At 38.1% G+C, this 11,451-nt stretch overlaps 2 protein-coding genes across 5 annotated transcripts; one reads left to right on the top strand and one right to left on the bottom strand.

Moving 5' to 3' along the window:
- The first annotated feature begins 3,415 nt into the window (after nucleotides 1-3,415).
- Nucleotides 3,416-7,028, top strand: LOC116012634 (serine/threonine-protein kinase AtPK2/AtPK19-like). 2 transcript variants are annotated; one of them, XM_031252240.1, is made up of 7 exons: nucleotides 3,416-3,514; nucleotides 4,235-4,889; nucleotides 5,036-5,118; nucleotides 5,236-5,356; nucleotides 5,434-5,607; nucleotides 5,707-5,814; nucleotides 5,915-7,028. In XM_031252240.1, exons 2-7 carry the CDS (start codon nucleotides 4,425-4,427, stop codon nucleotides 6,221-6,223), a joined length of 1,260 nt encoding a protein of 419 aa, XP_031108100.1. In that variant the 5' UTR covers nucleotides 3,416-3,514; nucleotides 4,235-4,424; the 3' UTR covers nucleotides 6,224-7,028. The 2 variants fall into 2 exon arrangements, with proteins under 2 accessions (XP_031108100.1, XP_031108099.1); XM_031252239.1 differs by having other exon boundaries at nucleotides 5,897-7,028.
- On the bottom strand, nucleotides 6,261-10,521 carry LOC116012633 (probable inactive receptor kinase At5g58300). 3 transcript variants are annotated; one of them, XM_031252238.1, is made up of 3 exons: nucleotides 10,501-10,521; nucleotides 7,215-8,544; nucleotides 6,261-6,971 (listed from the first exon to the last, which is right to left on the bottom strand). In XM_031252238.1, exons 2-3 carry the CDS (start codon nucleotides 8,473-8,475, stop codon nucleotides 6,346-6,348), a joined length of 1,887 nt encoding a protein of 628 aa, XP_031108098.1. In that variant the 5' UTR covers nucleotides 8,476-8,544; nucleotides 10,501-10,521; the 3' UTR covers nucleotides 6,261-6,345. The 3 variants fall into 3 exon arrangements, with proteins under 3 accessions (XP_031108098.1, XP_031108097.1, XP_031108096.1); XM_031252237.1 differs by lacking the exon at nucleotides 10,501-10,521 and adding an exon at nucleotides 10,144-10,396; XM_031252236.1 differs by lacking the exon at nucleotides 10,501-10,521 and adding an exon at nucleotides 8,802-9,501.
- Nucleotides 10,522-11,451: the final 930 nt, after the last annotated feature.

Below are 11,451 nucleotides of genomic sequence, written 5' to 3'. Positions count from 1 at the left end.
TAATTAATTAACTTGATAAAACATATTTCTTCCTTCTCTTTCCCTTAATGCTCCGATAATTTTAATTCAACACATTTAGCTCATCATAACAGCAACAACACATACCATCACCTCTGCCATTCAATATCCAATTTCAATCCATCCTCCTCTCAAACAAAGCTTCTCCATATTCAGATCTTGCTGCCAATCATCCAGCAACACCTGCTTTTCATAATCCTAAATACAAATTCAATTAGATTGCATGCAATTTTATGCAAATTCAATTAAATTGCAACACAAAGGCAACAACCACTATCACCCCATTTTTATTCTCATAATTCCCTTACTCAATCCAACCAAACTCAACCATTCTCAAACACCTTCACCATCCAATTTATTCAATTTGAGCATATTATACTGCCACAATACTCACAAAACAGTCCAATCTCAACCAATTCAATATTGAATTTTCAAACCAAACTGCACAGACTTCTATCAACAAATTATTGCACTTTATTTTCTAGTAGCAGCACACTGTATTGCCTCTCAAACAGCAGCAAAACATACACTCAACTTCAAGCACATTCAAACCATATAAACCATTCAACCTATCCAATCAAATGACCTACAATTCCAGAAATTATTTAAAGCGACCATTACTATGATAATTAGACTATACAAGAATTTAAGGTACAACCCTTTAGAATTATTGAACTCCAAGGTAAGTAGACAAAAAGTATGATTATCGTTTTGAATTACTTTCAAATTTGAAACTATCCCAAAAGATTATTGAATTAGAAAGCATGATAAATGTGTGGATGAAAGACAATATAATACTGGTAGCAATTTGAAAGTTGAATATTGTACATAGGAGGGGGTCACTGTATCAATGTGATCAATGAACAAATCACAGCAAAACCTAATACTATGATCAAATGGCATACACCAAAATTATACACAGTATAAAACATCCTACTTCTTCACTCAGTCCTAAGGGATCTCAACGTCTCCATCACCTTAACAATCAAACACAATACTTAATAGCACAAATATAATACTTTTAAACACAAATGAATACTCAACACTTTAAGCATTAAACCCAATACTTTATAGCATAAAACTAGTACTTTAGAACATAAATAAATACTCAACACTTTAACCATTAAACCTAATAATTTATAGCCTAAAACTAGTACTTTAAAACACAAATGAATATTTAACACTTTAACCATCAAACACAACATATTAAAGAACAAATATACTTTTTAATTGCACAAATGAATAACCAACACTTAAAGCATAAAATCTAATACTTTATGATGCAAATAGACTACTTTTATATCACAAATGAATGATCATGATTTTAACCATCAAACATAACACTTTATAGAGCAAATATACTACTTAATTGCACAAAGGAACAATCACCACTTTAACCATTAAATCTAATACTTAATAGCCTAAAACTAGTACTTTATATCACAAGTGAATGATCATGACTTTAACTATTAAATCTAATACTTTATAGCATAAAACTAGTACTTTAGAACACAAATAAATACTCAACACTTTAACCATTAAACCTAATGCTAATGCTAATGTGAACTCAGTGTGTGACGCTAATGGTAATACTAATTCCAATTCTGCTAATGCCAATGTTAGTGCTAGTGTAGATATTAATGCTAATAATCCTGGAAGGAGGGGTGTTGATAGGACTAATGCTTTGAGAGGAAATGTATATGGTGGGGGGAGTCAGTGGGGGAGTGGTAATGCTGCTAGGAGGAATTTTACTAGTCTCTTTGCTAGGGATTCCAGGAGAGGGAATAGGGGGATTTTTTGTGGTTTGCCACAACCAAATATATCTGAGAAAACTCATGAGATTCATAGTGGAATTGCTGCTATTAGGTTTGGAGAAGAGGAGATTGCTGCTACTTAAATGAACAAATACACTTTTTTAATTGCACAAATGAATTGTCAACACTTTAACCCTTAAATCTAATACGTAATAGCCTAAAACTAGTGCTTTATATCACAAATGAATGACCATGATTTTAACCATCAATCATAACACTTTATAGAACAAATATACTACTTAATTGCACAAATGAACAATCACCACTTTAACCATTAAATCTAATACGTATAGCCTAAAACTAGTACTTTAAAACACAAATGAATAGTCAAACACAATACTTAAACCACTTTGCTTATGCTTGGCAAAACTGATATTATCTTGATTCTAATATACTACTTTAACCATCAAACACAATACTTAAAAGCACAAATATACTACTTCATAACAACAATGAATACTCAACATTTAAAGGAAAAAACAGAGAGTAATAACGAACTGCAAGAAATTAAACCGAAGAAGCAGAGATTAACAAGCAGAGTTGCCGGCGGCGAAATATCTATGGCTGAGGAAATCCAACTTACTGCATGCAAACACAAAAGTCATTATTATAATGGAGAACATCATGTGAGAAATTAAATAGAAGAAGCGTACAACAGTTACCTGAGGCGAGCAATTTAACATAATAAATGGAGAGTATAGCCGCAGCCGCAAAGGTATAATAATAGCAGTTACCGGCGGCGAAATTTATATGCAAACGCAATCGGACTTACTGCAAACGCAGAATCCGAGAAAGTTAACGGAATGGCGACAACAGCTAGAAAAGGAAGAAATTAAACGGAATAAATGGAGAGTATATGGAGTGTAATAGCAAAACCCTAGCAAATTTTACACACTAAAAGTATCAAAAACAAAAACTCACCTGAGATTGTGAAGAAAATCCACCTTTGTGATGAGAAAATTTGAAAATCTGATGAAGAAGGGTAGACGAACTCCCGTCTGTATTGCTCGGACACCACGTGAAGAACACAGTAAATGCGAAAAAATGGAGCGAAAATTTGATAAACTGAATTAATAATTTGGGCTAAAAAAAGCCCATATCTAATTGTTAAAAAGAATAGCCCAAACAGAATTGATCCATAAGTTAAATAATGACCCAAATTATGTGACCCGACCCGTCTCACGGATTGAGACCCGTGAGACGGTCTCACACAAGTGTGACTCTTAACTTAATAATTAATTGTTGTGTATTCTTTGATGAACGTAACTTTGTGATATTGGCCCCAATATATTTTACCAGTAGTTAAAATATACAGAGTAATATTTTTTATGAGCGCATCAAAAAGTATTATACATCACACGTCAGACAGTTTCACACAAGATTTATCCATCTATTGTTCGGTTCATGAACCAAGGGGCATTTCCGTCAATACATTGCCCCTACAAAGGGGACAAAACACCGGTCCACTCCGGCCCAAATCCAAAAGAAATCACCTACCAAATATAAACTTATCAAATCCCAACACGACACGTAACAGGATTTCTCTCAACTGTTTAAATTGGCGGTTCTTTCAGTTATAAACGGCCACGCAACGTCTCCTCCGTCGCCCGGTGTCTCCCTCAAACCAAACTTCTCTCCTCACCGCTCCTCCTCCGTCTCTCCCACCCTTCATCCTCTTCGCGGTAAAGTTCTACGCTTTTCTTCTAATATATACATACATATATGAATGAATGAACGCCTTTTGTTCGATCTTATGCCTTTTAATTTGCAGAGAAAGTTACGAATAAGGTCGTTATATGTTCCTTCAATTACTGTTTTCTCCAAGCTTTAGCGATTATTGGATTCGTTTCGTGTTGAATCCCTCTCCCATTTTCTTGGAAAAGTGAAAGAATTTATATGTTTTTTGTTCAATCCAGAAAAGTAAATAAGACAAGATTTACATAGTATAGGTTATATATATGCCATCCTAAATAAGGTACATGTTCGAGTCACTCTCCTCCATTTCGTCCAACACCTATCATCTTCCTGTTCATATGAGACATACTATGAAAGCACCAATGAAAGCTATCATCATGAACTATGAAGGAGAATTCTATGGATTGTCTGCATGATTTGATGTGATTGAAATGGTTATTGTTGAGCATATAATATATAAACATAAATGTGCAATCCAACTTATCAGGTTAGGCTTTTAATTGAGATGGAGCACATGCTTCAATTGTTATCTATGTATCTTTGGTGGTTAAAGTGAAATGCATATAGTTCCAATGGCATTTGAGTTTCATTCATAGTTATCTCAGTTTCTTGGCTGTTTAATGATTCTGTTGTGTTTTCTTCTTTTATTGTGATTTGGGGATGAACTGACAGTGTTATTGTTTCTCTCCATGTACAATGAGCCACAGCCCTTTTGTCTGATCTTCATGATTTCAAGAAGCACTGCTGCATTCCGCGTTTCCTCTGAAGCAGGAAACGAAAACACCTCTATTCTCTGCAATCTGGTCTGCAATTCCCCTGAATTCTTTGGATCTTCGGGCGTTTTCCTTCATCCATTTGGTTTTCGGGGAGTTGAGGAGCGGAATCCTTTAGCACGAAATGGTTTCAGCCCATCTGCTTCCTGTTGGACCACCAGATGCCATAGTATTGGGGAGTGCTGATTTAGGGTTCTCTGAGGTATTTGGTCCTGTCTGTGAGGATGTTGTGGTGGTGGTGCCCGAGAAAAAACCGGTGTGTGAACATGTAGAGGGAGATGGTGAGGGGAAAGTTGAGAAATGTTGTTCTGAGGATGTTGTTGCCAGTGAATCTATTGTTCAGGCCTGCATTGTTTCGTCGAAAGAAGTTGGGCTCGGGGAGTTTGAAGTCTTGAAAGTTGTGGGCGAAGGCGCGTTTGGGAGAGTCTTTCAGGTGCAGAAGATTGACACCTCAGAGATCTTTGCAATGAAAGTTATGAGGAAGGATAAGATCTTGAAGAAAAACCATGCTGAGTATATGATAGCTGAGAGGGCTATTCTGACAAAAATAGATCACCCGTTCATCGTGCAGCTCAGATATTCCTTCCAAGTAAGCAGTGGATTCCTTAAAAACTTCAAAAGTTTGATGGTTGGATAGATAGCGTTTTAAGATGAGACAGAACACATCCTTCAATTAATAGCTCGGTTTGATTCCCCTCTTCCCTTTTCTTCTAACACTTTTGTCATTTGTTGCAGACCAAATATAGACTCTACCTTGTTTTGGACTTTGTCAATGGGGGACACCTTTTCTTTCAACTCCACCATCAAGGCTTATTCAGGTACCAATAAATTATTGGCCTAATAGCATTAGGTTCATGTCAAATTTGAAGCTTTCTAACACTTTATATTCTTTATTTGTGAGTTAATTATCAGTTATCACTCGATATTCTTCTCAGGGAGGATTTAGCCCTAATATACACAGCTGAGATTGTTTCCGCGGTTTCTTACCTCCATGAGAAAGGGATAATGCACAGAGATCTCAAACCGGAAAATGTACTGTTGGATGCAGAAGGACATGTATGTATCGCACTTTGTTCTTTCCCTTGCTAAGTTCATCAAAATCTTCGATTTACCTGCTCTCCGGGTTGATATAGGTTGTATTGGCTGATTTTGGCCTGGCAAAGCAATTCGATGAGACCACGCGATCCAACTCCATGTGTGGAACATTGGAGTATATGGCACCAGAAATCGTTCTCGGGAAGGGCCACAACAAGGCTGCTGATTGGTGGAGTGTAGGAGTTCTTCTGTTTGAGATGCTTACTGGAAAGGTATGAACCATTTCTGCAAATTTCCATTGCTAAAATCAACTGTTATAAGATAGTATTCACTAACAATGTCTGCAAATTTTGTTACCAATCATCTTGCAGTCTCCATTTTATGGTGGAAACAGACATAAAGTTCAGCAGAAGATTGTAAAAGACAAGATCAAACTCCCAGGATATTTATCAAGGGAAGCACATTCACTGTTGAAAGGGGTATCTATCTATTCTAATCTAATCTAATCTATCAGATTCTTCATAGTCTACTGTTTTGGATCTCTGATAGCAAACTAAGCAGAATTATGTTATTCTGCAGCTGCTGCAGAAGGACCCGAGCAAGCGCCTTGGGAGTGGAGCGGGAGGGGGCGGGGAAATAAAAGGGCACAAGTGGTTCAGGTTTATCAACTGGAAGAAGCTGGAAGCGCGCGAAATCCAGCCAAGTTTTCGCCCCGAGGTTGCAGGGAAACGCTGCACTGCGAATTTCGATGAGCGGTGGACGAGCATGGCTCTGTTGGTGGATTCTCCTGTTGCTAGTCCAACAAAAACTGGTGGTGAAACTGAAAATCCCTCCAGGGATTTCACTTATCATGATTCTGACAACATTATTTCCCCTGCTTTAATATAACAAGAAATGTTTTCTATGGATATAAATGATTGGAACATAAAAGAAAAGTATATATTAGCATTAGCATCATTAGCATTCATGTTTCTGCTTGATCAAGAATTACAGGTAATTTTCATCTGAAATCACTCTGGGGTGCGTTCGTTCGAGTCTCTAGACCTGTCCTCGGACGAGGGTCGAGTGTCTTCGTCCGGCTGCCGGATGTCCTCGATCATCCTAACCACTTCTTCCATGGTAGGCCGAGCATCCTGCACCTTTGCCACACACGACAGAGCGATCTGAAGCATCTGCACCATCTCTTCTTCTATGTTCTGATACTTAATCAGCTCCACATCGAAAACCTCAGCTGTCCACTCCTCCCGGACCACTGACCGCACCCACCTAGGCAAATCAACAACGTCGTCATGCCCCGTTGGCAGAGGGGATTTGCCAGTGAGCATCTCGAGAAGCAGCACCCCGAAACTGTACACATCAGACTTCTGTGTGACTTTTCGCGTCTCAATCACTTCAGGAGCCCGGTAGCCTGCACCCCTGTATTTGATCGCGATGTAGTTCATCAGAGGGCTCAAGCCAAAGTCCGAAACACAACCTTCGAGGCTCGTTGTAAGAAGTACATTCGAGGATTTTATGTTGCCATGAGTAAATCTAACGCCACCTTCAGAGTGGATATGTGCTATTCCCTTCGCTGCTCCTAGCGAGATCTTCAATCTCGAATCCCAGTCTAGCGGGCTTCGATCAACACCTCTGTTGCCTGTTATAGTAATATCAAACCACACAAGAATGAACACAGAAGAGACATTAATTGCCAGTGATCATGAGCATAAATAATATATAAACATAAATGTGCAGTCCACCTATCAGCTTAGGCTTCACAGCTAATGAGGAGCTAAACAGATATCATATGCCAGCTAATGAGGAGCTAAACAGATATCATATGCCTAAAAGACTAAAGTTTCAGAATATAATTTTAAGGATGTTTCATGTAATATATTACCATGTAGGGCTTCAAATAAGCTGCCAATAGGCATGTATTCATAAACAATAAGCTTCTCATCCTTGGAATAGTAATATGCTCTTGGTGGCACTATGTTTGGATGGCGCGAAATTCTCCCCATAAGCTCCATGTGTTGTTCAAACTCTCGTTTTCCTGCCCCGACTTCTCTCAGGCGTTTCACCACCACCATTGCCATCTCATCCAAGGCCGCCTTGTATGCGGTTCCATAGCTCCCTTTCCCGAGAACTTCAGCAGAAGCCCTTAGCAGATCCTCGAGATCAAAGGTGTACAAGCACCCTTCAAAGAACACCAGCTTGTTCTTCTCAGCGTCTTGCACCCCGCTCCCAAAATCCTCGGGCTTCTCGCTCCTTCCCCCGTTAGCAACCTTCTCTTTAACTTCACCCCCATCAGAGACTTTCTTCTTGAAGCAGCAGAAGCAAATTAGCAGTGCTAGAAAAGCCAGCAACAAGGAAGCCCCTATGGCAATGGCAATGACAGTTCCAGCACTGAGTTTCTTCTTAGAAAACGCAGATTTTTGCTCTCCAGGAGACGATGGTGATGGAGAAATCGCGGAGCATTCACTCAGAGGTTCCCCGCAAAGATGAGAATTTCCCACAAACGAAGAAACTGGAAACTTATGGAGGGAATTCGGGATCGAGCCATTCAGCATGTTATAGCTCAAATTGAAAACCTTTAGCCTTGAATTGTCAAGATCAGGGACAGTTCCAGATAACAAATTATATTGTAGCTTCAGCACAGATAAACGCGTCAAATTCTTGATCACAGCTGGAATTTCTCCAGTAAAAGCATTACTGGATAGATCTATTACGCCAAGTAGAGGCGAGAGAGAACCAGGAATTTCACCAGTAAAGTTGTTATCTTGAAGATAGATAGATTGAAGAGAAGGAATGGTGAAGATATCAGAAGGAAGAGTTCCATTGAAATGATTGCTTCTTAGGCTAAGAACCCTAAGAGCATCCATCTTCCCTATACTTTTGGCTGGGATAGGGCCAAAGAAACCAACACCTGGGAGATGAATTCCTATCACCCTCCTTCCATTTTTACCGCATTTGATCCCAGCCCAAGAACTGCAGATCGGGCGAGTAGAATTCCAGTTTAGCTTCCGGACATGAGGCACAGATGCAGCAAACTCTAGTAAGGCCTGTCTATCAGATTCAAGATCAGCAAAAATCCCAGGAAGAATCGCTAGCACGAAGACGACAAAAGCAACAGCTGCTGATGATAAGAATTTAAGTCTCATTGTGCTTTTATCAATCGAAAATTTCACCAAACCGACAATCTGATTCTTCTTCTAGGAGGAACAACCACCCTGTTTGACAGACCAAGAAGACGAAACAGGTAATCAGCTTGAATAGAAGCATTAAGAATCAATCACATAATGTGTCAGACAATAGACAACATAGACGAAAGAAATAACATAAACCAATCTGAAATTCAAATTGTCTGTTCCAAGCATGGAGAAAAGAGCACAAAAGAGAACTAGAAAGTGGAAACCATGACAAAGAAATGACACAGAACATCCATTCAAAAGTTGTGTATATATAATAAGACATTGCAGACATCAACCTCAGGTTGATAACTCAGAAGTAAGCTCAACAGACTAGCGATGATGCAGGAGCCATCTTGCAGAATGATTGAAACTGGAGCACAACATGCTGGAAGAGTGCAGTGAGAATATTTATGCAATAATTAAGGCCTATAGTTCTTTTGCCAAAAAAAGTCCTTCTTTTCTACCTTTACATATTTTATTAAGACAAAGGAATGAATTTCAATTTCAATTAATCAATTCCAAAGTGTTTACTTAAAGCAAGAACACTAAAACCTCAAAAGTAACCCCATTTTGACTATCTACATAGAGCCAAGTTTCAATGATTGCAATCTACCATCCAAAAACCAACAGAGCTGCCTGTGCGGGCTTGTAATGTTAATACTATTACTAGTTTACTACCATTTGGTGTATAGAAAAAAGCTCTAAATTTTAATCTTCCAAGAGTCTTAATATAGTATTGTTCATTGAGATCTGAGACATTTTCCAGTATTCAATCCATTAATGGTATTATCACACTTCACAAGGCAAGAAAGCATTGACTTTAACCAATCACCAAGGAAGTGAGGAACAGCCATGAAACATATGCCCACTTATCCCTCCACCCTTATAAAATATAGAAAGTTGAGAGCCAAATAATTGAAACCAAAAGTTGAAGGTTTACTGAATTAATTAAGCAGAGAAAGCGAAAATGCAACTGTGTTCTTCAATGGCTTTTTAAAGGTGGAAAAGCAGGATTTCTATATGATATTTTGCTATTTAAAATGATAGTGCAACTTCTTTTTTTCCAGCACATTAAAAGTTTCAGGGCATTATCAAATCTTGAAGAAGAAGGTGTGCACAGTAAGAGGCAGAAAAAGAAGGTCATTCATACAGGGAAAAAAGCAAAAGCTCATATAAAGAATCCAGACCAGAAAAGAGAAGAAAAGAAAGGCATAGAAAAGCAAAAGCAAAAGTTGAGTTGTTCCTTTGTCCATTGATAATGATAGAATTCTATGCAAAAAAGTTGGACAAATTAGCACAGGTGTCTCCAATTCTACACACTAAACCCCAGTAAAACTCCTTTTTTTTTTGTTTCTTTCACAATTGCACTGAGAGTCGAAATTGAACCTTATGATTACCAAGCCAACGTGTGACCAATTTTGCCAGGTTGCCCCTAATAAGCATTTTCATAATCATATAACCACCAAAAACAAAACATCATTGCCTAATTTTATGCTGCTAATGTCCCCTCCACCCAGACCACCTTTAAAAAAAACACCAAAATTTAAGGAAATAAAAAGCAAGGAAAATCCCAGCCATTGACAACCAAGTCCAAACAAAACTAGATTTTGAGAGGGAGAGAGAGAGAGAGAGGCTTACAAAGGGCAGCAGAAAAATCAAATCTTGGGCAAAAAGATTATAGTTTGCAAGCTTGGAAATCACCAATTCACCATTAACAAGAGATAGATACTAAAGAGGTGCTGCAAGGTGGTAGGAAAATGAAAAGTGAGATGGTGAATTGTTACAGTCCCTCTCTCTCTATATATATATGTATTGACTGTGCAGAAAGAAACTGAAAAACGTATATAACAAATGAGCTGTTGTTTTAAGACCGGAACAGAACCAAAGAATACGGAAATGTTGAAAAAAAATAGCTGTTGGAACATAACGGCATTCTTTAGTCTCTACCAAATGCTGTTGTTTTTCTTGAGGTGCCATTTATGTGAATTTACGTACCTATCAAACCCGTGAGAACCCAACACCCATAATTCTATATAGCTAGCGAACCAGTGCAAATTTCACCTTTCTGGGTTTCAATTATTCAGCGGCTATGTCGGCTCCAGCATTGATGGCTTTTAAACACACGACACTTACGTAACAAGCAAAAGCAAGAAACCAAAATTTTATTTGTTTTCTACTTAGATTTGACGCGCAGAACAAAATTAGAGGTCGAAATAGATGATGGGTCGCAGAAAAGATTGAGTCTTTGTGGGCCCCCACGAAAAATACTGCAAGAAGAATGAGCTGATATTGCAGTGGAGAAGATGGAGTTGCAGGGTAGTGAGAGGGTTTTTGTAACGGCCATTTTTGTTGGGTTTTAAGATCGTTGTCCGGGTTCATTAATGAAGGTTACGTTGGATTTGGTTTTTTGGGGCGGATTCGCATTCACTGCGTGTTTTTGTCTTTTGAGTTACCTAATCGGATTAGGTGCTAACCAACAAGGAAATGGATTGTGCATCCTCAGACATTGTCGTGTTCTGCCGTCAACAAGGAAATTTGTTCGACTAAATTAATGATTCGTCTGAGTGGGGGTGCATTCTAGTCCCTTAAAATTTATTCTCAAAATAAATAATTAATTGAATGCAGTATAATTTTTATACTTTTAAGGTCACTAATTCGATTATTGTCAGCATTTTTTGGTCGAGTATGTCGCAACGGTGCTTTCTTTAGTAAAATTTAATTATCTTATGTGAAAATATGACATTAACATGGTTTACTGCGAGAAGGTTATTTGTTATTGCTCTCGAAGCCCACAACTCTACTATTTAACCACTTCAAAATATGTTGATTACTTAGTTTGGTCAACATCAATGGATAAACATTTGAAGGACTTATAAACTAAATCACATTGAGATAGATCTCACAATTAACTTCATTCACTAAGTTATCATGACATGAAAAGAAAAT

Source organism: Ipomoea triloba, chromosome 3 (genome assembly GCF_003576645.1).
Source record: "Ipomoea triloba cultivar NCNSP0323 chromosome 3, ASM357664v1".
In the NCBI taxonomy this organism is placed as follows: domain Eukaryota; kingdom Viridiplantae; phylum Streptophyta; class Magnoliopsida; order Solanales; family Convolvulaceae; genus Ipomoea; species Ipomoea triloba.
This window is presented reverse-complemented; position numbering and strand designations above follow the sequence as displayed.